This window comes from Octodon degus, unplaced genomic scaffold, assembly GCF_000260255.1.
Source record: "Octodon degus isolate 3935 unplaced genomic scaffold, OctDeg1.0 scaffold00037, whole genome shotgun sequence".
Classification (NCBI taxonomy): Eukaryota; Metazoa; Chordata; class Mammalia; order Rodentia; family Octodontidae; genus Octodon; species Octodon degus.
This window is the reverse complement of record NW_004524613.1, coordinates 3,751,912-3,779,438: the sequence shown is the minus strand read 5'-3', so window position 1 is coordinate 3,779,438 and position 27,527 is coordinate 3,751,912. Positions and strand designations below refer to the sequence as shown.

Sequence of the window (27,527 nt, the reverse complement as noted above, 5' to 3'; positions counted from 1 at the left end):
GCTCTAGGCCAGTGTCCTCATGGGGCGACACAGCCTGGGATTGAGGGTGACTCTGAGATGGGCCCCACACTCTCCAGTTTCCTGTAAGTGCATGAGTTATGGTCTTTTTTCTGCACTAGGGTGATAGAGTTTCCCAGAAAGGAGGAAGAATTCTCCGGGCCGAGTCTCTGGGCTCACATCTCCCTTGAGTGGGGAAGCTGGTTCCAAACCATTGCATGTTACAGGAAAGCCAGGAATGGACTATTCCTGAAGAGGGTTGTTTCACACACAAGCATCTGTCCCTATCACTGCCTCTGGTAACCGCAGCACGCACAACTGGGATGTGTACAATCATAGCTTGCAATTGTGCAGGTGGATACTTCTGACAGCCCAGTGCAGCAGGAAACCCAAAATGTACCCATTTTATAGGTTAAGAAACTGAGGCCCAGGGAATGGATACCTTTGTTAAGCTGCCTGGCCCAGGCATGCTGGACTCTGGGTGAGCTCATATTTGCCCCTTAGACTATATGTTTAGTGCCTGGGCTTGTTCTCCAGTGACCCTTTGCTGCAGGCTTATTGTATGACCCTGGGCAGGTTCCTTTCCCATTCTGTGCCTCAGTTTTCTCCTCAGTAATGTGGCTTTGAAACTTACCCAAATGGGAAGGACTGCTGTGATCCTATGGTGACAGGTGGTACCTGGCTTTTGTTCACCCAGCTTGGTGGGCCCCTGAGTCATGGCAATGAGCAGCGGGGCCTCCACTGCTGAGTGCGCGGTGAGGACATGCACGTACTCCTGCAGTGAGAGGAAGAGTGTGGAGCGCATCTTGACCTGTCTCCTGCCATCGCTCAGGATGTGCAGAGTGACCCTTGGCATCTTCTGTGATCAACCCGGGCGGTGCACAGTGGGTGTTGGCGTGGCCTAGCGAGGCTTCTGTGGCTCTGTTCGTATCTGGAATGGACCTAGGAGAGCTGGGGAAGCTCAGGAGTAGACACCGAGCCCTGGGTCCGGTCTGCGAGCCCTGCGGAGCTGGCCAAGGCCTTCTCCTTTCTGCCCCCAGTGTGGACCTCTCTCAAATGGGGCAAATAACCTAGAGGAGCTGTCTATACATACTGAAGCCATCTGAATTCAATAGAAAGGTAAAATTGAGAGGCGAGTGTCTGGGAACTGAAGTGGTGATGATTTCTCTGCTCCCCACCGGAGCCATGGCTCTGTGGAGCGGCCAGGAGCCTCAGCGTGCTTCTGAAGCCTGGGGCCCAGAGCCCCTGAGCTTTGAGGAGCCCTGAGGCTGCTGTGCTTTGTGAGCCCTGGATGCATGCTGGTGCCTCATCTGGTGTCCACCGAGCACACAGCGGCAAATTCTAATGCTGAGCAGAACCTGGCCTCTGTGGAACCTTCTGGAAGATTCTAAGAATGACTTGGGCCACGTGGAGCATTCCTTGCACCTTACAAGCCAGGCCAGCCTGGGGGAGGTGAGCAGAGGCAGCCTGAGTGCACAGGCTGGCACACTAGCTGCCAGTCCTAGGCCTTGGCACGGCTGGGGCAATGCAGGCCTCTGCCTTTGCCCAAGCCTCTCTGGGCAGCATTGCTAGGGATTTTCACCTCTTCACTCCTACCTGAAAATTCCTTAAGGAGTCTGTTGTCTGGAGCTCTTTTGGGTTCTCCCTGGGTTTAGGTGCACTTGTGGCCTTGCAGGAGCCCTGCGCCAGCCCGAGGAAGCATCTATTATATAGACTTACTATTATAATTTTTAGCAGTACTGGAGATTGAACCCTAGGAACTGCCTATGCTGGGCTTGAACTTGTGATCCTCTTTCTTCAGCCTCCTAGAGTGCTGAGATGACCGGTGTGCTCCACCATGCCAGCTTTATTATTTTTTCTCTTTTAATGATTGGAGTCTCACTATGCAGTAAGATTAGTCTGTCTTTGAACTTGCTTATGTAGTCCAGGCTGGCCTTAAACTCATGGCGATCCTCTTGCCTCAGCCTCCTGACTGCTGTGATTATAGGCATGCACCCGTGCTCAGCCTCTCCTGAGCTCTGTGATCCTTGCAGCTCTTCCTCTTGGTGCAGGCATGTGCACGGCCCCCAGCTGACGAGTACTTTCTAGGTGTTCAGTCCGCTGGGTTCAGGGTGCATGAGCTCTGCAGCTCCTACTCTTACGCTCTTGCATTCTAGCAGAGAGACCCTCAGCAAGTGCACTCAGCAGCAGGCAAGTGCTACGAAGAATAAAAGTGATTAAAGAAAATGATAGATGATATGAAAAATAAAAGTTTGGAGCTGAGTTGGAACATGAATTGGGGCGAGAGTCTCTTTTGGACAAGATCACCAGGGTAGGCCTCGTGGAGGGAGGAGGCCTTCGAACTGAGATCTGAAGAAAGTGAAGGAAATGGTTACTGACCAGCCAGACTGGGAGAGCCAGGTAGACAGGGCAGCAGCATGCGCGAAAGTGTCCTGAGCTTATCCTGAGCTTGCCGAGTACATGAAACTTTCTGAATAGTGAGGCTGGAGCATGGTGGACATCAAGCAGTTCATAAGCAAAACTTAGGGAGAGAGGCAGCCAGCCAGCCAGCCAGAAAGCCAGCCAGCCAGCCAGCCAGACAGACAGGATAAATATATTGCTTCAAGGCCATAGAAAAAAATTTGCAAAGCATTGTGGGAGCTCAGAAAAAAGAGAGTCTGACTGGGAAACAAAGAGGAATTTCCAAAGGGGCTGTGTTTGAACTTTACTTTCCGGGATGAATCAAGCTCCCCCATGCTGAAGGGAGGAAAAGCCTCTGGCAAGCAAAGGAGGGAGGCATGGGGTGGTGGCAGGGAAAAAAGGGTGGAGATGCAGGGCTTTGCATGTCAGGGTGAGGGGTTGGAGGTGCTCCTGAGGGAACTGGGGAGCCACAGAGAGCGTCAGAGGAGGGCAGGGCCATGCTCAGCCCTGGGGGATGGCAGGCGAACTCTGACTGGCTGGGAGAAGAGCCAGTAGATGATGAGGTTTAGACTCAGAGAGATCAAGTGCTCACAACACATCCATGGTAAGGCTGGGCTTGGCGCTCAGACCAGCGGAGGAGTGGCCTCAGGGAAAGGGTATTTGATGTTTCTACACCGCGTGGCTCCAGGACCCAGCCTGCCCTCCTGACTGCTCTGCCGGGCAGAGGTCCTGTGAGGTACAGTCCTGGCGCACTGTGAGTACACACAGCCGGCTGTCTCAGCACCCACCACTGCATAGCTATGTCCATTGTGGTCATCCTGTGGCTGGGCTGTGACTCTTATCTAGATGGCTTGCTGATTTTTCATAGGGTTTCCTTGTGATTCATTTTCTTTTCTTTCGTAACTCAGGCACCTTCACCTGGATTTGCATTTGTTTGTTTATTTATTTATTTATTTTTTGAGACAGGGTCTCCCTGTGTAGTCCAGGCTGGTCTCGAACAATGGCAATCCTCCTACCTAAGTCTCCTGAGTGCTGAGGTTATAGCCATGTACTACCATTCCTGGTTATTCTTCCCTTGGAGACACCTGGGACAGAGGGTGTGACAGCAGGTGCACAGGAAATGTAAGGCTAGTGTTCCTGCTTCCAAAGTTCTCACTTTGAGATCAAAAGCAAATGACCATGGTAATAGGATTCTGTAGCATGTAGTGACCAAGATATTATTACTGTAAGCAGCACCAGATCCAAGATGGCGGCCAGCAGGAGGCTGATGAAGGACAACCCTCCATATGATAAGGGGGCCTTTAGAATTGAAATCAACTTCCCAGCAGAGTATCCATTCAAACCACCGAAGATCACATTTAAAACAAAGGTCTATCACCCAAACATTGATGAAAAAGGGCAAGTTTGCCTGCCGGTAATTAGTCCTGAGAACTGGAAGCCAGCGACCAAGACCGACCAAGTAATCCAGTCTCTCATAGCACTGGTGAATGACCCCCAGCCTGAGCACCCGCTCCGGGCTGACCTAACTGAAGAATACTCTAAGGACCGTAAAAAATTCTGTAAGAATGCTGAAGGGTTTACAAAGAAATATGGGGAAAAGCGACCTGTGGACTAAAATCTGCCATAAATGATTCCAGCAAGTGTGAGCAGAGACCCCGCGCAGTGCATTCAGACATCCCGCAAAGCAGGACTGTGGAAATTGACACGTGCCACCACTTGGCGTTCACTTGTGGCAGTTACTAACTTTCTACAGTTTTCTTAATCAAAAGTGATCTAGTAACCTGTAAAGAAAGGATTAAAAATTTCAGATATTCTAAAAAAAAAAAGATATTATTATTGTGTTTTTTGTTGCTGGAGATTGAATGCAGGGAGCACTATACTATGCCCTTACCCCTTTTAAACTTTTTAAATTTTGAGATAGGATCTCGCTAAATTCTCCCTGCTGATCTCGAACTTGACATACTCTTGCCTTAGCCTCTTGAGTGGGTGAGATTCTAGGCTTGAGTGGAATAAAAGATTCAAAAATCTCAGAGTTGCCGGCTGTAGTGGTGCAGGCCTGTAATCCCAGAACTCAGGAGGCTGAGGCAGGAAGACAGCTGCTAGTTCAAGACCAGCCTGTTCTACATAGTGAGACCCTGACTTAAAAAAGAAAAAAAGGGAAGAAACAGGACAGCGGTGTGAACATGGGGAAAAAAAGAAAGCAAGAAAATATGCAGCCATGAAATGAATGCTCAGTCTCAGACTGAGAGACTCAAAGAAAAGGATAGATTAAAACCTAAAAAGAAAGAAAAGAAAGATCCCAGTGCTCTAAAGGAAAGAGAAGTCCCCCAACACCCTTCCTGCTTATTCTTCCGGTATTGCACACGGCTGGGCCCACCTTCTAGCCTGGTTGATACCAACTTTATCAACTTTTCCACCAAAGCCCAAGTGGACTTGATATAATCAATGATGGACTGTCTGTATGCCAAGTGTATCCCTGGCATAACTGATTGTGTAACGGCGGAAGTTGAGAAACTGGGACAGAAGTATCGAGTGGCCCTAAGGATTGCCAAGGATCCACGGTTTGAACGATTACCTCGCACACATAAAGGGACCTGCGCAGATGACTGCTTAGTGCCGAGAGTAACTCAGCACAAGTGTTACATTGTGGGACCTTAAACGGAGAATCCAGGAGGGCCCTGGAGTTCTTACCATGTACATTTCTAATCACAGATACAACATTGAATGGATGCCAGATGATTATGGAGCCCCTCGGTTCTGATTCTTACAAGACAAAGTTCCTCTGCCTCCTTCCAACCAACTTGTTTTCAGTTCATTCAGCATGCTATAGCATGAATTATTCACTTACTTGCTGTATTATCAGCTGAGTATGGTTAAATAAATTCACTTTTTTATGCTTTCTGAAAAAAAAAACCTAAAAAAACTCAGATTCATAAATTCATGACTTTTGGGGTTGGAAGATGGTTTAAGAATTATCAGGTTCCCCCGATTTCTGTGGATTGGGCCTCAGTTTTACCACCATGTGCTGGCCTGCTGCCTGGGGTAGAGAGGCCTCTGGGGTGAACTGCCTCGACTGAGTCACTGGGATGGGATATTGGGGAACGTTCCAAGGCTTCTTCCCTTCTGAAATTGGTAGAGGAGCAGCCCCTTTCCTTCTCTTTGTGTGGAAGGACCCAAGGGTGGGTGACGAAGGAGGGGAGAGTAGGTGGCAATGGGCAGTGGGGAGGGCCGGGGTGGGATGGGGCATTGCCAGAGCCTCAGATCCTTGGTGAGCCATGGATTGGGGGCAAAGACCTGCTGCAGGTCATAGGAGGTGGCCGAGCAGAGCTCAGTAAGATGCATCCAGCACTACTTGCATGGAGCAGATGCGTGTCTTGGCTAGATTCCCGGAAACAGACTGTGAGGCTGGGATTGGGTCCTCTGTGGTGCAAGAGATGATCCAGCTCCAGGATAGGGAGTGAGCAGGGAAGGGGATGGCTGGGCAGGTGTGGCATCCAGCCAGCTGCCACTGAGTGTGCCTGGCCCGTCCACCCAGAGCTCTAGAAGCCAGCATGTAGCACAGGCCTTGGAGCTGTCCCTGCCCAGGAAGGAGGAGGCTGGAGTTATCATCAGCCCCTGGGGAGCCCAGGTCTAGAACCTGGAACCTAGGGCCATCTGTGCTTTGGAGAAGAACCCTTTGTCCCTGGGTGGTCCCAGTGATGGGGCTGGGATGGAGTCCCCTTCATGGAGATCAAGGAGACCAATGTCCAGAGGCCTGCCCAGGTTCCAGGCCACAGGAAGCCTCCCTCCCTCTGGGCAGTCTGGGATTGACTCTGCCATCTGCCTTGTGAGTCGGGCTCAGACCTAGATTTAATAAGATTTAAAAAGGTAATAGATGTACCGTGTAGGGAGCAAATTCCTACCCACTCCTCAGCTACAAAGCACTTGCAGAGTCAGGGCTGTGCTGGGAGCTTTGGCTGAAGCCAATGTGAGTGCCAGGTTCAGAGTCTGGGCCTGGCCCCAAATGTCCTGCATGGCCCGGCCCATCTCACTGTAGACTGAAGAAGCTTCTTCCTGCTCTCCCTGGGGCTGGAAGTGTTGTTCTGCTTTTTGCATTATGAAGTTGAGTAACACCTTTTCTGGAAATGCCTATCCACTCTCTTCCTGCAAGGGCCCTGTGTCACTGATGGACTCTGGGTTCTGGGGTGGAATTGGGCTGGGAAACAGGGGCCTATTGTCTGTTCCAAACCTCTTGGCATCAGGGTGGCAAGGTGGTGGGGGTGGGGGCAATGGCAGCCATGTGCTGTCTGAATAGCAACTGCCTTTGATGGAATAAGGATTTTTTTTTTTTTTGTTCCTCGAATGCCTTCAGGGCACTTTTGGCTAGCGGGAGAGTTGTGAGGTTCGAACTCCAGCAACCTGAGGCTGACAGCTTTGTGGAAGCAGCCACTTAAAGGACTGAGCTAGGGCCAGGCCCCCAACTGCTTTTGATGGAAAACACTCAATACCCCAGAAGCTAGGTAACAAATGATGATGACGTCACCTACAGGTGACACTGTTTACATACCACATGGGAACTATGCTTTTCCCTATTTTACAGAGAAGAGAGGCCAGGGCAGAACTCAGTGCCTACTTAATCAGTCCTAGAACCACATGGGTCAGAGTGCTTGGACCATCAAGATGAACAACATGTGTATCCCTTTTCCAAAGGGCTAGCTAGCCCTGAAGGCAGCTCAGAAGAGCTGGCTTTCTTACTCCTGACACCTGAGGGCTGTGGAGTCATTCTTATATGGCCTAATGTGGCCAGACACAGCTCAGAGAGTGCCCAGACCTGCTGAGATGGGATCAGATGACCAGTCCCCAAGCCCCCCCAGGCGCAAATGACTCCTGTGTGGGGACAAAGCCACACTCCAGACAGCAGGAGCCATAGGCAAGCATTTATTGGTGGCAGAGAGGAGCGGCACGGAGAGCTTGCTCCAACACACCCAGCTGTGACTGGGTGGGTGCCGGGTGGCCACCATCCAAGTCGTACTTGGGGAGCAGAGCTTCCAGGTCTAGAGGAAGTTTGAGTCTGGGGTCAGCAGGAGAGTATCCTGGGATTGAAGGAGAAAAGTCATTTTTGTTTTAACTTCCTGCCTTGCTATGCTTTATGCTGGCTTTGTCCCCCGCAAGGTGACCACAGGCCTTGGGGGTGGTCGTAACATTGCAGTCCCTCATGCTGAATTCTTGGAAGGCACAGAGGTCTGCACAGCGCCCTGCAGTGGCTGAGGCACAGGTGTACTACCTGTGTGTGGTGGGTGGATTGTGCAGGATTGCTGTCCCCAACCCCAGCCCACAACTGAAACTCGCCAGGAGGCTTTATAAAACGCAAATTGCTGTCTGTATCTGTGGGGGCCTAAGTAGCCAAAGTTTTAACAAGCCTGCTTTTTTTTTTCTTTAAAACCAGGTGTGACAAGGAGGACTGTGCCCTATTAGATCTGCTCTGATGTTACAGCAACCATTTTCAAGCAGAGTTGAAGGAATCATGTAAGGAACACCCAACTGCTGTCACCCTTTCTCCCTCAGCCTGGCTTCAGCTCGTGTCTTTCTCACTGTTCATTCTTCCTTCTGGGTTTTAAAGCACATGATATTATAAGCTATAGAAAGGAACAGAGCAAAGTATGACACATAGAAATAGATGTAATTAGTGAGCTTAAATTGTGCTTTTTTTTTTTTTTTTTTCTTCCAGGCTCAAACATCCCCGTTGGAGAGTCTAATCAGTGGCTCTAGGCACATGAGGACCAGTAAGAGTCCAGGGTTTGGTACCAAACACCTCTGCTGGAGCCTTAGCTGCACACCATGTCATGGGAAGGTGGCGGGCCAGTCATCTGCAGGTTTTCTTTAGTGCTAATCTGCCTAGAGTAGAACGGAACACCACGAAGGCAAAGGTTTTTGTCTGTCTGCTGCTGCGACTATGTCTATATACAGTAGGTGCTTAGTAATTGGCTGAGGCTTGGCTAATTACAACGAGCACCTTGCTGACATTGGCTGGTGCAGAGCTTGGAGCCCAAAGCAGGGAGTTATGAGGGCTGAAAGCCACCTGCTGGGTGTGTGACTTTGAAGGGGACGTGGGGTCAGAGGTCTCAGTTTCATTGTGTTACAGAGATTACACCGGGACCCGCTGCCTGGGGTGGGAGTGAGGAGGGGTGAGATGCAGGTGCACAGTGGCGATGGGCCATGGTTATTGTTGGGAATAAAATCTGCATCAGCCCTTGGCCCCCCAGCAGATGCCAAGTGTTCATGGGATGCCTACTGTGCACCTTGCTGGCAGTACTAAGACAGAGGTGTGAACAAGATGGATAAGATTTCAATCCTCACAGAGCTGAGACCATTTGGCTATGTAGTGCATGAGTGTGTGTAACCCCTAGTTTACATGCCTCGGAGCCACCTGAGATCCGGGTCTACTTTCCTCATTTTTCCTGGAACGTTAAACATCTCCATCTCAGGGCTTTTTCACTCACTGTTCATCCTGACAGGACACTTACCCCAGCTAACCACCAGCTCCATCCCACACCTCCTCACGGGTTGACTCCAGTGTCACCTCTTCAGAGAGATGGCTGTGACTGTCCCATGTGACACGGCATTTCCCCTCAGCTATCCCACTCTCTTCCAAGCATGCTTTATCTTCTTTCTCAGCCCTTACTGAACTGGCCTAATTCTCTACTTTCAGAGTTTGTGTACCTGCCTCTCTTGTTTCTTTTCATTCCTATCTGTAGCCTCAAGAACTCAGAGGCAGCCCTGGCACATGGTAGGCCTCCCGCAGAGACTGGGTGAATGAATGAATGAATGAATGAATGAATGAATGACATGGTAATGAGGGAAGTGGAAATGTGCGATGGCCCAGCCGCAGATAAGGAGGTAAGGCCCGCCAGGGGAAGGGGCTTGCTCACAGCCCACATGTCCCACATGTCCCCAGCTGGGCCGGGCTGGGGTTGGTGGGAAGATGCCCTTCCCAGCTGGGCAGGCAGTTTATGCCTACACACCACTCACCTTGGCCGAAGACCAGCTAGCTGTCTCATACCCCAAGGCTTTCATGATTGACACAGGGATTCCAGTTCTCAGTTTGCCTGGAATAACAAATATGGTCAGCAGTGGTGGGCTGGGGAGGGCAGACTCCCAGGCCCTGGCTGGGATCCGGATTTGGGCTCTGCTTCAGCTTGCCTGCTCTCTGCTCCAGCACCTGCCCAGCCTCATCTCCCCACTTCTGTCTCTGGCTCCAGCCTCTGGCTGTCCCAAAGCGCACCACCCACAACTTCTCACACTTCAGCTCAGGAACCATCGCTAGCTCCTACCATCCACAGCAGAGGTTTCTATACTTTGAGATTTCCCATTCTAATAAAAAGGAATTTAGAAAGGCGTTGCTGGCCCTTGTTACTAACTCTCCCCATACCCTCAAACCAGGGTTCAGAGGAATGCTACCTACTCTCTAACCCTATTAACATGCTGCATGCTATAGCAATGGCTAGGAAAGGTCAGGTGCAGCTTGCCCAGTTTCTCTGCCCCTTATATACAAGGTGTCTTTCTGGCCTCTATTTTCCCACTTCATGCATGGAGAAACTAAGGCTCAGGAAGACTGGGCAACTTGTTGCAGGCTAGGCAGCCAGGAGAGAGAGCTGGGACGTGGACCTAGGGCTTCCTGTGGCATCTCGAGTGTGCTGTAGGAGTGCGGCTTCACTGTCTCCTGCCTGCGGGCTGCCCCGCAAGGCTTGGCTCTGCCTTGCCCCCTCCACAGGGCCTGGCACTGGCTAGTAAAGGAGCTGGGCCTGGAGGCTGGAGATGGCAGTGGTTGCTCCAGATGAATGACCAGGAAGGCTCCCTGGAGATGGTAGAGTTTGAGAGAGTGACCAGGAGGTAGGAACCAAGTGAAGGGCTGATCACAGGTGCAGAAGAAGTAAAACAAAGCCCCATGGGGAGAGGGGCTGGGGGCAGCGGGACTCACTGTTCTGGTTTGGCAGCAGCTCTGCAGTGAGGATCATGGTGATGACATTTTTCAAAAGTTCGGGCTGTGGGAAGAAGGGAAGGTATCACCCTGGCTGAGTCCCAGGTCCTCCCGTTCTTCCCTGGGACCAGGGCCAATCCCCTTGGCGAGTGCAACAGTTATAAGGATGGAATCCCAGGTCCCTTTGCAGATTAGAGCCATGAGGGATCCTGGGGACCTGACAGGTCTGGGTGACGCACAGAATCAGCTGCTTGGGGCTCCCGCAGGTGAGAATTGGGTGCAGTGGAGGACACCCCCACCTCAGAGTGCGGTGGCTGCTCTTTTGCTGCTGAACTGGGAGTTACCCTAGCTTCTGACTTTCCAAGGGAAGCCAGAGCCCTGAAGTTCACATGAAAACCTTGCTTTAGAACACCAGGGAGAAGAATTAATAAACAAAACATAGACTGATGAACACAGGGCTAAAAAGATACATGAGCCAGTTTCAAATCTCAGGTTCACTCTGTGAACTGGGGACCAGAAGAAAGAGGCTCTCAAGGCCACTGAGGTGGGCTTCTGTGGCCACCACGGGCCTGTGAATGGAGGAGACTTGTTCTCTAACACAGGATCAAAACTGCTGAAAGAGAGCAAGTGTGGGTTCATGTGCAGGACTGTGTGTCTCAGCTGTTGGGACCTAGCAGGTACCTGAACATGTGGCCAGGAGGTCTGGCTTTGGCTGATCGCTGGAGGCCAGCCAGCCCTCCTGAGGGTCCCAGGGGGACTTCCTCCTGAAGCAAACCCTGGGCAATGTCTCTTTAGGATGGACCATTCCAGCCCGTTGCTGTGCACATCAAGGATAATGTTAATACTTACGTTGAATATGCCAATATCGGAGTTCATAAGTTGGATCCTATCAGAACTGCAACAGAAGGCATACATGAGAAGAGCCCTGTGGTGGTCCCGTCATCCGCTCAATGGCTATTTACTGTGTGCCTACTATGTACCAGGTACAGCACAGGCTCTTGTGATACAGTGGTGAACGGAATAAAATCCTTGCCTCATGGAGCTTCCATTCTATCTGGGTGAGGGTGCAAATAGTGACCCAAAGAATGGACCCCCCACCCGAAATGTGGATGAGGGAGCCCAGTATCCTGAGAGGGGGCACTTGATTTCTAGCTCTGCCATTCATTGCCCAGCAGGAATGCCCACCCAGGCAGGCCCCATAGATGGAGTTTTATATGCTGGCAACTAATTTATCCCAAAAGCCCCAGCACTGCCTGGGCAAATCCCAAAATACCCAGAGTCTGGTCTACTCTGGGAGGCCCCAGACTGTGCTTACTCTGGGTTGAGGGACAAGAGAGTCACCAGGGCACAGAAGGCACTTCCATGCTGGCTGCAAGGGGCTCACGTCTGGGGTGACTGTTCCTACCACCTTGGAGGTGTTCAGGACAGGCTGCCTGAGGTCATTCCCATGGCAGGGTAAGCCTGCCCTGTGGCTGTGTGAGGCTGTCGAGTTTCTTTTCCTGTCTCTGGCTGTCAGTGCTCAGTGGCAGGAGAGCCCAGGCAGGGCCACCTTCCTGCCCACACCAGAGCAGCCCTCCCTAGAGGGCCACTCGCTGGGTGTTTGATGAAACCTTTGCCTAGAGTGACTTCATTTTCATCAGCAGAAATCTTCCCAGTGATTTCAGGTTTACCTGATGCCATTGAAGTTGAACATAAGACGGTCACCTTCACTGTAAAACTGCACTTTTGATTTGGTTTCCTGAAACAAGAAGAGCCTGGGTTCCATTTTTCTGAAGTGGAGGCATTGGCGTGGCATGAGGGCCATGCAAGGAGGCCCTGGGCCAAGCTCTCTTCGTCTGAATCTCAGATGCTGGCTGTGACCTTGGGGAAGGGTTTGTCCTCTCTGGGCCTCACTTTCTGCATCTTATAAATGGGACAGTATCTGCACACCACCCCACAAAACACACAGTATACAGGCTTGCAGAGAAAGAAGATGACAACAGTGCAGCCCAAGTGTGGAGGCCTCACCGTGTCGGGTGGTGCTCTAAGCACTATATGTGACAATGTTCAGCGACCTGACTCCTGTGTGGTAGGCCCTGTCTGTTACCTTGTTGAGGAGACAAGAAAGCTGAGAAAGAGGACCATGAGGCCTTGGGAAGTACAAAGCACTGAGTGTGTTTGGAAAGTCTGGGAGTTATGCCAAGTTCCAAATATAGGCTCAAGACAGGTGTCAACCTGACCTCTGGTTGGGGTGATCTGAGGGTAGAGTTCCAGGCTCAGCTCTAGGTCAGCAGCACCCAGGACACCCTTGTTCTGAAGGCTTGGACTTGATGGCCAGTGTACTTCCACTGATCCCTTCATGGAGGGATCACTAGGCAGTGAGGCTAGCCTGAGGCTTCCTCACTGCTCCTGGGGGCTGTGGATGGCCAAGGATTAAAGGATGAAGGGTACAAATGCTGGCCTTCTGCACTCTGCAGGACTCACATGGTGCAGTCCATGGGTTAAGAGTCCCCAGCTAGTCCCCAGCTGTTCTCTGTTCAGCCCTCCCTGCTCTGCCCTGAGAGCTGTCCCCTGCAGTATGCCCTGTCTACCTTGATAAGAACCTTGTCCCAGGCTCTGCTTCTAGGGACCCCACCTAGGAGCCTTCCAGGAGGATTTACCCAGGAGCCTTCCAGGAGGCTTTACTCTATGATTCCCACCCCATCCTTGCATCCACAGCTTTCTCCAGAGGGAAGCTCTGTGATCTGAGCTGTCAGAGCTCCTGAGAACACCCAGGGCAACCTCCCTGAGGTGACTCAGTTCTGCTCAGACCTTAGAAGGGGACTCAGCACTCCTGCTCTCTGTCAGGGTGGTCTGCGGGGAGCCAGCTTCCAGTGCCCACCACTGTGTGTCCCAGTTGAGATTGATATATTCAGTTTTTCTGATCACATAGATTGGTTCAGGTTGGGCACATGACCCAAGCTCATCCAGAGAGAGTATTCCTGGGACTTCTGCTGGAGCTTCTGGGAAGAGAGGACCTTCCTGTTGGGGTTGTGAGTCTGATAGGCTATAATAAGTTCAGGGCAGCTTGGGTGAGCAGTCTGTCTGAGGGTGGAGGTGACACAGAGGAAGAAAAGGCTGCTGCCATAATAGAGCAAGTGGGATGAAGATGCTGCCACTACAGCACCCAGACAGCCATTCCTGAAGCTAATGTCACATAGAGTTTTCAGCTATAGGATCTAATCAGTTCCCTGTTTGTACATGCATTGAGTTTCTGCCCAATGATTCCTGATCATTAAGTCACAGGGTCAAAGTCAGGTCCCCAAGGCTCCCAACTTGATCCACAGATCTTGTAGCTGGCTAGCTGCCAAGAGGGTGAGCAGTGAAGGGCAGGCATACTGCTGCCCAAGCTACAGATGGTTGAACTCACAATGCCCACGGTGAAGAGGGGATGGAGGTCTTTTTCTGAGGCAGAAATATCCATGACGATTTGCTGGGCTGCCGTGGTGCTGGGCGGGGTCAGGTCGAGGTAGGGAACGTCCTGAGTTACTATCTTCACTATCTGGGTGCCATCCAGCCTGTTTGCAGCCTGGAAGGACATTAGACTCACATGTGACCTCCAAAGGGCTTCACCATGGCCACAGGCCTCCTGCTGCCCTGTGGGGCCTGGCGCCTGTCTTGTGCCAGCTTCTCTCCCTTCTCTGTGTCCCAGCCACATCGTCCTTGGCATAGACCCTACAGGCAGCCTGTGGCCTCCTGTTCTGTCTGGAGTACCCTTCCCTTTGGGGAAGCCACCTAGTCTCCACTAGTGGTGGCTAGTGCTCAGCGATACGCCAGCACCTGTCCTTTGTCACTACTCTTGTAGTGAGTTGCCATCTGTGTGATCACCTGATTCAAACTTCCCCACTAGACGGAAATCTCCGAGAGGCTGGGTCTGGTCTGCCATGGTCCCCAGCGGTGGAACTGGACAGTGCCTCATGCCCTCTCTGCCCTGGAGAATGCTTTCCAGGTTGCAGCCAGCTGCAGGTGGTGAATGGAGCCACCCACCTGTTTACTGATCATCTCAAGGCTTGACTTCAGCTCACGGGCCACATCTGGAAGCTGAGGGGCAGAAGCCAGAGCAGGTCAACCAATGGGACAGGCAAGGCACACACCTATAAACCACTGCTGGAAACAAGGGCTCCTAGAACCCCAGAAAAGCTGAGGTCCCAGGGTCCAGGCCACATGTCCATCACTTATGGAACAACAGCCCCTAGGCCTGGGACTGTAGAGGTCCAGGGTGAATGTCTGCTGTGGGTAAGGCGTGGCTGGGGACCTGAAGCTGTTCCCAGGGATGGGGCAGAAGTGACTCCAGTTCTCGCTGCGGCCATGCATGTGGTTGATGCCAAGCTCTTCTCATTTTCTCAGCATGCCCAATCCCACGTTCTAATTCCCAGAGGCTGGGAGTCTGTTACCTGTCTGCTGACCTGAAGCCCTGCCACCCTCCCATAACTACGAGCAACGCTTTTCCCCTGGACCTGGGCTTCCCTATCAGGTGCTCTGGAGGAGTTGGTTATTGGTGCTGGATGTGTGGGCTCCGCTCTGCCTAGCTGTGGTAGTAATGATTCTAAGATTGCAGTGGCTCCTGGGCTCAGGGGGAGACAGGGCCCTGGTCACTCAGCTGTGACTGTTGTGGCTTGCACAGTGGCAGGAAGCTAGGTAACTGCTATCCCCAGACCACTCAGTGTCTAGGATACCCCTTTGGCTCCCTAGCACTATTAGTTGGTGGACACAGGTGGCGCAGGGGGCAGAAGTGGGCCAGAATCGAATATGAAGGGGCGTTTCCAGCCAGGACCCATCACTAGAGGAATTTACTCCTAGGCCAATAGGGGAGCCCTGCCCAGGAGTCCAGAGACACTTTGTCCCCTGTACTTAGCAGATGAGAAGCAGAGGCCCCTCCTCTGCCCCAGCGAGGCTCACCACATAATGCAGCGGGATCACAAGTTTTTCCGAAGGCAGCAGGGCGGCCACCACAGCATTTACCACATCCTGCCGCACGGCGAAGCAGAAGGCTTTGTTGCCCAGGGCAGGCACGGTCAGAGGCATCTCTGAGTTGTTGAACTTTGCAGTCACCCTGCCCTTTGAGTCCAGCACCTTGGCCTGAAGAGAAAAGGTGGGGAGCAGGTTCCAGCTGTAAGGCCACAGCTCCCTCAGCCAGGGCAGGTGACTGAAGGTGTCGCCCTCAGCTCATGTGTTGGACATGTAACCTGGCAGTTGAGGGGCAATGGGGGGGGGACTTTCACAGCTGGTTGTGACTTGTGGATTAATGTTATTTTGAGAGTGAGTTTGTGTGGAATTCAGCATCCAGTGCCTTTCATGGCGGTGAGTTATGGCAGGTGCCTGGAAGTCTCTCCTCCGCCTACATCCCAGATAATCTCTGACTTTAACTACTTTTCAGCATAGATAATATATTTTTTTAAATATATTATCTATGGTTCTCTCTATGTTGCCCACACTGGCCTTGAACTTCTGGGTTCAAGTGATCCTCCTGCCTTAGCCTCCTTAGTGGCTGTGACTCCCAGCATGCATCTGGATTTCAACATGCATATTTTGCTTTTCTTTTGTCTTTCAACTTCTCAGATACCTCAGACTGAATTTTCCCTTTAGATGAAGGGAAAATCCAAAACAGCAATGAGATGGATGGAGATGTTTGACGCTGCTGTTTCTGAAAGGATCCCTTGGAGATGCTCTGGGATTCTTGCCACCCTGCTTCCCTGGGCCCCAGGAGGTCCAGTCCCAGCAAGGCGGTGCAGGCCCACATTTTACAGAGCTGACACTTACTAGTCCTTTCTGTCTACCAGGTCCCCCATGGTCTCATTTTATTCTATCCCAAGTGGCCATTATTATTTGCATTTACCAGTGAGGGATTGGAGGCTTAGAGAGGTGAAGAAACTAGCCTGGATTTATACAGTTGGGAATCATATAACTGGAGAAAAACTTAGGTCTGTGTGATCCTGAGTCTGTGTTACCATCCTCTGCTCTGTTGCAATGTCATTAGCACTTTGGGGCTCTGCAGGAGAAAGGCCAGGGCCCTGTGCATAGGCGGGGCCCGGGGTACTCATTCTGTGCTGCCCTCAGGTCCCACCCGCAGGATTTCCTTGCTCAGGTTGGTTTGTATGGTACATGCCCAGCTTGTGATAACTTCTAAGGCAGCCTGGGTGCCCTGGTGTGACCAGGGTCTTTCTTCATTGTGTCTGATCCCTGGGGCCCAGAAAAAGACAGTGCAGTCCCCGGGGTGACTGCTGACACTCACCCCTAGATCAAGCTGGATGAAATTTTCTTCAATGATGAGAGACAGGGGCTCAAACTCCAGGCCTCCAGGACTGAGGGGGATGGGCACTGCTTGGGGGCAAGAAGAAAATTCTGTGAGGCTGGTGTGTAGTGTGGACAGGTGGTTCGTGGCTGCTTCCAGTAACTCAGTATTGCACCAGGGAGGGGAAAGAGGGAGGAGCCAGAGGGAAGACATGGTATCAGTGATGTTAAGAAGGATGACGGTGAAGACCCCATGCCCACAGTGATCTTGCCGCTAGGTCCTATTATTGCCCCTGCTGCACAGGTGGGGAAGCCAGAGCTCAGAGCAGAGATGTAACTTGTTTTTGGTCACACTGTGACCAGAACTGCTATTTTTAACTCTCTATCTTCCCAGCAGACTGCATCCTGCGCCTAGAAACAGGCAGCACCTGCACCCCAAGTGTGCAGCCATTGGGGCACCTTTCTCCTGTGTTCACGGCAGGATTCCCCATTTGGCCGCCAGGTAGCAGTGGCATCTCTCTAGCCCTTAGCCTGAGGCAAGCGGGGCAGGATGAGGCCTTTGGCTGCCTTCTTTCCCGCCAGAAGCCCTGACCTGATTCTGATCTTGACCCTAACTCCGGGGAGCAGAGGAGCCAGACAGACTTGGATTCAAACCCCAGTGACTCTGGCTAGGCTCTTCCAGTCTCCGAATCTCTTTTCTATTTTTCCAGGCCAGGGTCTGGAGTAGACTGAACGAGTACTCTACTGCAGAGTGATGCTGCCACCCCCAGGCTCCTTACGTGCAAGGCAGGTGTAGCAAGTCACAGGGAAATCTGAATCACATAAACTTGGAACTGGGGACATTGGGTTCAAGCTTGCCCTACTAGTAATTTCTTCTTCTGTGAGCTAAGATAAGTGACCCAATTTCTTAGGGCCTCAGTTTCTCCCTATGTGAGTGGGGTAATCACTACTGCTCCATGCACTGCTCAAGGAGTTGGCGAGCCAGTATATGTAAATAGCCAGGTCATGTCCTTCCATCTCTGCTGCTCTTGGAGAGAGAGAAGTGACCTTCCTCCTGGGTGAACACATCTCATCTCTTCCCTTGTTCCCTTTTCCCTTTTAGCACACTGCGTCCACTGCACGGTATCACCCACCCACCTTCCCCTCCCTCCCCTAATCCCTCTCTTCCCCCCACTCATTCAGCAAGTATAAGCACGTCCCTGCGCAGGCAGAACTCCTGTTATGTCTAGACTTTTCCTGCAAACTTTTAATCCTTACCAGCCATCTGGAGGGCAGGGTAGATAAGCCACATTTTCAGTCAAGGACACTGAGGATAAGGAAGCAGGATGACTTTCCTAAAGCCCAGGAGCAAGTAAGAGGGCTGGGACTTGAACTTGGATTTATCTGTGTGCCTGCTAGCCTCACATGGAACCTTGAATATATAAGATGCCCAGGAGGTCACAGTTGTGGTATATTTTCATTTGCTGGTCCTGGGCAGGGATCAACCTGTGTCATCCCACCTGCTACTGGGGCCAAGCTGCTGCTCAGGTTCCAGGGAGGAAGTTTAGAGGCTTATTCTGCAGTGGATGAAAAGGTAGGGTGGGAATCGAACACCTACCCCTTGCTAGCCGCAGGAAGTCCGCAAACATGTCATCAAAGGCAGCCTTGATCACAGGACACAGCTGCAACAGCGCAAGGGAGGGGCTGCGTTAGTGAGGAGTCAGCACTGCTGCACTGGGCCCACCTGCCCACCTAGGGGGAGTCTCACTGCTGTGCCCCAGGCCAGCCAAGTGCTTGTTCTAGGGGTGGAGGACTCTGGGATGTCCACTCCCCCAGCCACCTGACCCCAGAGTCCACTGCAGCCCCTGGCGCTGAGGGCTTTTGCAATGGTTTAGTCATTGCTTTACTAACTAAGACCCAGACAGGATGGAGGAACTGGCTCAGAGACACCAGCATGCTCTACCAAGGGACCACCTGCTGCTGGAAGGAAGGTTGCCCTGGCATCCACTGCATTTCTCTAGAGAAAAATATATTCTATCTATTAAAATATGATGCCAGATAAAATATGATTTTCCTGGAGGTTGGGAAAAAAATTACAACTAGCCCTACCTTAAGCCATTCCTGCCTGTATACACATGCACACACGTATGTATTTCTAGATATTAGGCCCAGGGATTTCACATTGACCTACATCTCCAACTCCTTTAAATTATTTTATTTTGAGGAAGGATCTTTTTTTTTTTTTTTTTTTTGGTGGTACCGGGGATTGAACTCAAGACCTTGTGCTTTCCAGGCAAGCACTTATTCTACTGAGCTATCCCTTGTCCCCTCTGAGGAAGGATCTTGCTAAGTTTCTAACTTTCACAGGCTGGGCTCGCCCTTGAGATCCTCCTCCTCCTCCTCAACTTCCCAATGTGCTCGGATTACAGGTGTGTACCACCATGCCCAGCTAAGAAATTCCACCTTAAATAAAGAATAAAATCCTTGAAAAAAACTTATATAAGAAAAGCCCAATTTTATCAAATTATTTTCTTCCATGTCACATTAAAAAATACCTCTCTGGATATGTACTTTGACTAACAGTTAAGGATCTCAAAATTCTCACAATAGCAAAGCATTGCCTTGACTTTGATGCTACCATTTATATTCATTCTCTTCCCTTGCCTACTACCTCTTTCTTTTTTCCTCACTGTTTTCCAAGGTACTGGAGAAAAGTCCCTTGCATCAATGGAATCAACCCTATAAAATCTCATTTGAGCCAGGTGTGGTGGCATATGCCTATCATCCTAACACTTGGGAGGCTGAAGCAGTGGATCACAGTTCGAGACCATCCTGAACTGCACAGTGAAACCCTGTCTCAAAAAGACAAAATAAAAACAAAATCTCATTTGAGCTTTCTTTTTCTTTTTGTGCTGAAGATTAAACTTGGGGTTTCCCTTATGGTAGCCAAGTGCTCTACCCCAGCCTTAGTTTTTGATTATTCGGTTACTTTTCTTTGACCTCTCCAATATAGAGATATTTAGCCTATTAAAATAATAGATCTTCTAGCCAGGTGTGATGGTGCACACTTGTATTCCCAGAAGTTTTGGGAGGCTGAAGTAGGAGGACCCCAAGATCTTGGGACTTAGTGAAATTCTGTCTCAAAACAAAAAATAGAAAAGGATCAGGGCCATAGCTCAGGGTAAAGACCCTAGGTTCAAGTTCTAGGTTCCCAAATATTTTTTTTGTGTGACTAAATATGATTCTCTTAAGCATTACTATTTTTTTTAATATTTATTTATTTATGTATTTAGTGTGTGTATGACCAGCTCAGCCCACCAGGGGGCAGGGCTGGCTGGCATGTGGTGCTGGGGATTGAACCGCGGGCCCTCTGCTTTGCTTGGCTTAGCTTGTTCTAAGTAGGTGCTTTAGACCACTGAGCCATCTCACCAGCCCCAGCATTACTATTGAAGGAGCAGAAATCAAAACTCTTAACTCTGACAAATACAAAAGCAAGCACATGCTTCTGCGTTGTATGATAGATGTCTGATTCCACAAGACTGAGGCAGAAGATTACACTTTTTCTTGACAGTAAGGGATGGAAGGCAATTTGGTGCAGGCACAAACCTGTTATGCTAAAAAATGTTCTTCCTGAAGTCCCATTATTTATATAAAATATTGTGTTAAATGTTGCTACTGTTGATTTAAAGTATTTTTAATAAAAAGTCACACAACTAAGATGAAAGATTCCCTGGGATGATTTAGCAAATGATTAAATATGATGCAGCTATTGTAAGGGCAGTGGCTATTATACAGTCATATAATCATGTAGAATCATATTTGATTTAAAGGCTGTCACCAAGCGTAGCTGTGTAAAAATGTAAGTGCACATGGGTGGCAATTGGAAGCTGAGCACCAAAGCAGCTGCTGGGTTAAGCAGAAGAATTGTAGGGAGATTCCTCCAATTATTTTAGTTATCATATCAGCTTTTCAAGAAAAAAGCCATAGTATAAAATTTGACAAGGTATTTTGATCACAGGAAGGGCGGCCTGCTGCTGGGAATGCATCTTGGAATTGTCCATGTGGATGCTTCCAAGTGACAAAATAAGATGAGATTCACCCGTGTTTACTAGCTTGGAAAGAGAAATCCAACAGGACCTGGCACGTACTGTGAGAAAGCTGAATGCTGCAACAGCCTGGGCCAGTTCTAAGGACTAGTTATTGAATTTTCAGGGACTTCTGAGTTGGGTGCTAAGCGCATACATTATTAAAAATTAAACTGTATAAACTTACAAGGAGCATGCATTTACTACAAACTTCAGTTCATTGCTTCCTGAGCGTTTTCCTCTATTCTCCTGTATTTATTGCCCTTGTATCTATTGCTCTGTTGTATCCGCTTAGTGGAAATACTGTAATACTGGGTGCTCCAGCATGTCTTTTCCCCACTCTTCCAAGTGCCATCACATTGGCAGTCTAAAGTTGGTCCTGGAGGGAGTATTTATACCAGGGAGCTCAGCAAAATCTATAAATAAGGGCTCCCTGCCCTCAGTATCTCCAGAGAAAGTTGTTTAGAATTTATCAGCACTTCCCTGGTCAAGACCTCCTGGTGGACCTGGGAGTTCCATGACCTTGACCTCAAGCTTGTCAGTGGTTCAATCCATTGCTCTTAGCTTTGGTGAATGAATTCTTCAACTAAAGCAGTGTCCCACACCCTGAGATACCCGCAGAAGCAGCCTGCAGTTTCACTCTTGTCCCCCAGGGGGCGGAGTCCACACAGGGCACAGACACCTGGTCCGCTCACCTCTGTTTTCACTAGTTGGGGCAGGGCTGGCATCAGGAGGTTCATGATTTTTTTCGCTAGGGAGTTGACCAAGAAGGAGAGCCTTTGAGAGAGGAGTGAGACAGATTATGAAGGGTTACAGAACATCACATGTCAGGGAGCGAAGACCTTGCTCAAGGCCAGGGGAGTTGTTGGATGGGGCAGGAGAGTGGAAAGGGGACTCAGGCCACTCATGGACAATGCAACGTTCTCAGGAGCAGAAACCAAGGAGGCACCCAAGGCAGAGCCCAGACCAAGGATAAGAAGCACTAGGTCCCCTCCCTCTCCGGCCTCCCTGCTCCCTCGCTGTGAAGTGGGTGAGGCCACCGCCACCCCTCACTCACCTGTGCAGCAGGCGGATGCGTAGGCTGCTGTCGCTGCTGGAACAATCGCTGAGAACGAGGCGGCTGGGGATGCTGTTGCTCTTCTCCACCCTGATCAGGGCGTGGGCTTCAGACTCCATGTGGAACTCCACGATGGTCTTAATCAGGGGCCTGTGGTGAAGGCCCCGGGGTGTAAGTGCAGGCCTGGCCTGCTAGACAATGCTGCTGTGTCGTCTCCTGGCACCTTCTCTTATGCTTCCACTGCACCAGTTACCCCTCCTCCTGTTCTTTACTCCTGCTGTCCTGATCTCCCTCCTTCCCGCGTGTGAGAGCTCCGGACTTCTGCAGTAGATAGCATTCATAGCCCTGCATTCTGGGTGGTCCCCACAGTTGGCCGGGTTGCTGGCCATTGCATGCTGGACTTAGGCAGGCAGAAACTTTGTAGTCAGCCTTGGACCCTTCTCCCCAAACTCACTAGGAAACCCTCCTTTTAATCACACCCAGAACCTGAGCACTTCTTTCCACCTCCCTGCCCGAAGCCAGTCGCAACCATCGTTGCCATCACCGCGGCAGAACCTCTGGACACCTGCCTGCCTCTGCTCTCGTCTTGCACCTGTGCTGTTTTCTGCACCACAGCCAGAGAGAGCCTCTACAAGTGTTAAGCTTGGTCACGCCCATCCTCTGCTTAGCCTCCCATCACTCCCACCTGTGTCACAGCCAAAGCTGCGTCTGTATTGGCTCCCGGGTCTCAGCACAATCTGGCCTCAGCTGCCTGCTGACCTCACCTCCCACCGCCTGCCTCCTTCTTCCCCGTTCACCATTCTTAGAGCAAGGCAATTACACCTCTGCCTTTGCACTTGCTCTTCTCTTTGCTTGGGACTTGCTTTTTTCCAGAAATCTTCATGGCAAGGGGATGAGTAGATAAACTCATTAGGCCCACTGTGCCTTACTGAGGGGACACTCACGTGTTGAGTCCAGCCACCATGTTCACGGGGATCCTGACCATCATCTCTTGGTAATAGGGTGAGGGTTGGACTTGCAGCTGGAGGATGCTGGCAGAGGTGACCCTCAGCCTGGATGGGATTTGCAAGAGGTGACAATCAGGCCTCATGTTCAACTGAGTTCTGTCCCCAAGCCCACTCCCATGCTGCCTTCCCATGTTCCTTTCTCCAGCAGCTGGACCCCAATAACTAGCCACTCCCCATCATGGTTCCTTGGTTTTTAGGAGGTGACAATCAGGCTGACTCTGAAGATCTTTGGTGACCTGACCCTGCTGAGCTCTCCTTGCCATGGGGTCTGAGCTCCAGCTATTCTGGCTGACTCTCACCCTTCTGTGCCTCTGTTCAGGTTGGTTCCTCTGCCTGGAATGATGGTTTCTTTGAATCTCTGCCTCAACTGTCACTTCCCAGAGAAGTAATGTCTTGTCCCCTCACTCTTTTATTCCAGGACACCGTCTTTGGGGTTGCCCTCATATGGTTCCTGCGTCATTGTCTTATGGCATTGTTAACACCTCTGGGAGTTTTTCCAGGGATACACTTAGTCTATGACCACTGTGTCCAGCATGGAGCTGACATGGACTGATGTTTGTTGACTGACAACTAAGCATGCGAAGTGTGTTGGGGCGGGAACTGGTCCTGGTGTTTCCCCTCCCTACTCACCAGATGATGTATTTCAGGATGCTGTTCACCAGGTTGCCCAGCAGTGGGACCCCCCAGGCTGAATTATCATGCATAGCACTGAGCAGTGGCAGCTGCTGTAGGATGGTGGTCACATTGTGGTCCTCCAGCTTCTGGGTCAGCTCTGGAAGCAGATCCAGGGATTAGGGGCCAGTAGGAGGCAGCAGAAGGATGGCTGGGTAGGTTTTCCAAGATGGGGAGGACTCCCCAGGCCAGACATCAAATAAGGGCACAACCTCCCCATGCCAACCTCTGTGGTGTAGATGTGGCCTTGAGCTCTGTGGCCCATGGAGCTTACTTTTACAAAAAGAGTGAGGCTCAGAATCCCCCCATCAACCAGAGCCAAAGCCTCCCAGAGCCGAGAGGCAGGGGCCTCCAAGGTTCTGTTGGGGGGAACTGTCAGAACCAAAGCACACTTGCTAACCTTTTGCCAGCACTCACATCCTGGTGTCCCCAGCCTTGGGTTCTAGGTTGAGGAAGGAAGAGCCAGGAGCAGGGGCCCTGAGCCAGAAGTCCGGGGTTGGTTCCTGCCAGACTTCCAGCAGCCAGGGCCCCTTTGGTTGGTGTGTAAATGCCCCAGCTCCTTCCACCCACCCTCAGGCAGGTCATGCAGCCTCATGTCCCCACCGTGTTTCAGACTTCGGGGCTGCTGCCTGTGGCTGTTTGCCTGCTCTGCGATCGTGGAGCTCGGCCTTGTAAATACCTCTTTTTGCCAGTTGGCATGATGTGAGCCCCGACATTAATGGCTCTGGAGGGATCTGGGAGAAGTCCTGATGTGCTCCTTTGTCTGGGCTCCCATGGGGTCATCATCCCATTGCACAGGGCTGTTTTTTGTCAGTGCCCCCAAGGACAACAGGTAAGTCTGTGGGGCCTGACTAGCTTCCAGCTGGGTCCCAGCAATGGCCTTCCAGGAAGTTATCAGCCGCGCTTCCTCTAGGCAACTTCCGGGAAAGGTCCCTGGGCTCCGTGGCAGTGGCTGTCTGCTTTCCTTCGCCTTGGCTTCTGTGGACCAACTCTGGCCCTGGACAGCTCAGTGAGGGTGCTTTTGTCCTCCCATACTCATCCAGTACTCTTCAACCACACCCATTCCAATTACTCATGGGCAGGATTCTCTGCCTCTGAGTTGTCTTTGTCTCGGGTGCCCTCTTCATCCTGGGGTACCCTTTCAGCTTCTCCTTTGCCTTCTTAGCCAATATCCCACTTCTTAATCTCTTGTTAATTCTTTATATTGAACAGAACTGCTGGGATGATGGTGCAGCTTCTGCCTCTTGACTGGCACTAGCTCGTATATTGCCTGGCAGTCCCTACAGTGGTTTGGACAGGCGCAAGCTCCTTCCAGCTCAATGCCCTTGCTTAGGAGTCACAGTGTGGGCCCAGGGCGCTACTGCCTACCAGTGCTTCCCAGAGCTCTCTGCTTCATTTCTTTTTCCTTTTTAAAATTTAGTACAGGGTGTACAGAGTCTCACGACACAGATCAGACTCATAGTGATCCTTCTGTTTGCAGCCTCCCAAGTGCTGGGATTACTGGTGCACACCACCAGGCCCAGTTTCAGTTGCCAGCTCAGTGTGTCCCAGGGGCAGGGCCAGCACAGCATGTGGAGCCAGGGATCAAACCCTAGTCCCTGCATCTGCCTAAGCAGGCATTTTTATCCACCGAGCTGTCTGGCCAGCCCCTCATTTCTTCTTGAGGACCCATCCTTTGGCTGTGCCTAGGTCCCTGGAACGTAGAGGTCTGGTTCTCAGAGTCCTTCAGGCAGCCCTGCAGAGCTGACAGCTTTCCCTGCTCAGGGGAAATTCTTCTTTAAAGTAGAATTTCTCAACCAGGTTTATTTTGTCTCCTAGGAGACATGTGGCAGTGTATGGAGACATTTTTGATTGTCACACTGGCTGGACTATCTGGCTGCTCATCCTGCATTGCGTGGGTCAGCCTGCCCAGATGACTCAGCCCAGTGGAGAAGCACCTGGGTGAGAAGCCCCTGCAGAGCGCAGAAGGCCCTGGCCAGTGACTGTCCTGTTGGAAGTGTCCACCAGGCCAAGAAGGTCCCTGGCCTGAGGCTCAGGGCCTGGGCCATGGTCATAGAGCTGGGAAGTGACAAAGTTATGTGTGTGACTCCTGGTCAGGCATTTGCTCTGCTGCTGGCAGCAGGCTGGCCTCACACTCAAGGTGTTCTGATGCTGGAGTTCAGCGTGGGCAGGGGCTGTGTCACTGCACGCTGTGGCCACACGCCCTTTCTGTAGGCAACAGACCCCTGAGGACTGGTTTGTTGAAATCAGTTTAAGTAGATCTTGATATCATAGATATCCTGAACTTTTATAACTCATGTTCTCTTGTCCCCCCAAAGTCCTGGAGCCCATCCATGCTTTGTGTACCCCCAGGGACAGGGAATACCCTTTCCCTCTGGAGGGCTGCTCATCTGCCCCTTATCAGGTTGTGAGGCTGGGGATGCCTCAGACTTACTTTCCTTGATGACTTCTGGGCCGAGGTTAAGGACTGCGGGAGGGCTGAGGGTGGCTTCAGCCAAGGTGGCAGCCAGCAGACCACAGAGGAGGCTGAAGGTCCAGGGGACAGCCATTGCTCCAGGTAGGTATCAGTGAGCAGCAGCTGACAGGTGGCAGATCCTAGGATGAGCACACAGAGCTCAGGTAGCTGGGCAGAGAGGTCAGAGGCTTGGCCCCATGGCTGGGCTTAGAGAAATGCTGTGTGGGCCAGCAGGATGGCTGGAAGCAGAAGGAGGAGGGCTCGGGTGGGACTCAGTGGTGTAGGGTGGTTTTGGTAGCTTAGTCTTGCACTAGTGAGGGTTGGGAGGGGTGGGTGGTTTCTTAGAACCAAGGGGAGAAAGGCAGGGAGGAGGCTGTGGGCGTTTCTGGGGGAGGAGCTGGGTGCTCTGGCCTTCTGGCCCCTCTGTGCCTGCTGTGGGATGGAGCCTCAGCCCCTGTGGCCCTGAGCTGTCCAGCTTGTGCCCTGTGTGCCTGTCAGCCCCCACGGAGCTTCCCAAATGGTGTGTGTGGGGGAAGCTGAGGGGCCTTCAATGCCCGGAAAGAACCAGGAGTACGAGCCTGCTAAGGCGAAGAGGTTTGGGCTGGGGGGACCCTGTCAAGCTACAGGACACCCTTCCTTTGTGTCCAAAAGTAGAGCAGAAATATAGACTTAGGAGTAGGGGGCTGCTCTACTACTGGCTCTGTGATTGTGGACAAATGACTGGCCCTCTCTGAGCCTTAGTTTGCATATCTGTAAAAGGCGACTAGTTGTAGTATGTAAAGTACACTACAGGATTGAAGGAGCCCTGAGGTGATCATAGTTAGAGGACAAAGGGATGGCTTCCAGCCCACCCCATTGCCTAGGGAGCTCCCACTCTGTATCCCCAACATCTTGGCCTGAGTGCCCTCCATTACCCACACACTGCTCAGCCCCTGGATAGAGGAGCTCAGGGGAGCAAGGGGCCTTGTGACATTGCCTCCCCAGGTCCCAACCTGTACACATGTGGTTCTCAGTCTCTGCACCCTTCTTGAGCACAGCATGTACTATGTTGGTCACACTGGGAGACCCTTGAGGGCCCGTGTGTCTGAGGTCACTCTCTTTTCTCACCGTTCCCACAGCGCAGGCTGAGTGCAGAGCATTCAGTACATACAGAGTGAGTTTATGTCATTGGGATGAGAGCTGTGAAAGACTCAGTCTGCCCCAGCCCTTCATCACACTTTGGTCTTCAGCCTGAGGGAGCTGGCACCTCTCTGTCCCCAGCCCTGACCCTCTTAGGTCGCAGGGGAGGAAGGTTACCTGAGCCCTGTCTCCAGGTGTCCCCAGCAGAATCTTCCTGGTAGCTGAGCTTTGAGCCCCTCCCTACACATGTACCTGGACACGCCGGCGTCCTGGGCCTCTGCTCCCTGCCTGGCAGTAGGTCTGGAGACCTGGCCTTATATCTGGGCAGCTACCCTGTGCAGGTGGGTGAGGGCATTGGGCTGGGCTGAGGTCTCCAAGGTAAATATTTACAGCTCCTGGTGAACCAGAGCCCATCCGGGAGGCAGCTCTGAGCTGCAGCTTCCTGAAGTTTGGAGAAGGAGGGTCCAGGCTGGCCAGAGGGTTGGGTGGGGCCTGGGCACAGGGAGAGCCTAGCAGGGAGGCAGGAAGACAATGGCGAGACTGGTGGTGA

General features: G+C 51.5%; 1 protein-coding gene and 1 pseudogene across 3 annotated transcripts; one reads left to right on the top strand and one right to left on the bottom strand.

Annotated features, from left to right (window-relative positions):
• The first annotated feature begins 3,643 nt into the window (after positions 1-3,643).
• On the top strand, positions 3,644-4,012 carry LOC101588337 (annotated as a pseudogene).
• A 3,285-nt stretch (positions 4,013-7,297) lies between these two features.
• Bpifb1 (BPI fold containing family B member 1) lies at positions 7,298-27,256 on the bottom strand. Of its 3 annotated transcripts, none has more exons than XM_023714906.1 (16): positions 27,155-27,256; positions 25,838-25,998; positions 23,362-23,503; positions 22,669-22,776; positions 21,725-21,874; positions 21,363-21,444; positions 18,201-18,264; positions 16,605-16,693; positions 15,272-15,451; positions 14,360-14,413; positions 13,743-13,901; positions 12,025-12,092; positions 11,204-11,249; positions 10,355-10,418; positions 9,406-9,482; positions 7,298-7,469 (listed from the first exon to the last, which is right to left on the bottom strand). In XM_023714906.1, the coding sequence occupies exons 2-16, from the start codon at positions 25,950-25,952 to the stop codon at positions 7,431-7,433; spliced, it is 1,437 nt and encodes a 478-aa protein (XP_023570674.1). In that variant the 5' UTR covers positions 25,953-25,998; positions 27,155-27,256; the 3' UTR covers positions 7,298-7,430. The 3 variants fall into 3 exon arrangements, with proteins under 3 accessions (XP_023570674.1, XP_023570675.1, XP_023570676.1); XM_023714907.1 differs by having other exon boundaries at positions 16,605-16,690; XM_023714908.1 differs by lacking the exon at positions 7,298-7,469 and adding an exon at positions 7,495-7,983.
• Between the last annotated feature and the right edge of the window lie 271 nt (positions 27,257-27,527).

Bases quoted from the DNA above. Each gene is read 5' to 3' on its own strand.
- Bpifb1 (XM_023714906.1), bottom strand. From the start codon at position 25,952: ATGGCTGTCCCCTGGACCTTCAGCCTCCTCTGTGGTCTGCTGGCTGCC. The intron at 14,414-15,271 runs GTGAGCCTCGCT...TCTGCCCCTCAG, and splicing joins TGATCCCGCTGCATTATGTG to CTTCCAGATGTGGCCCGTGA. The intron at 12,093-13,742 runs GTGAGTTCAACC...TTCTTGTTTCAG, and splicing joins CCCTCTTCACCGTGGGCATT to GAAACCAAATCAAAAGTGCA.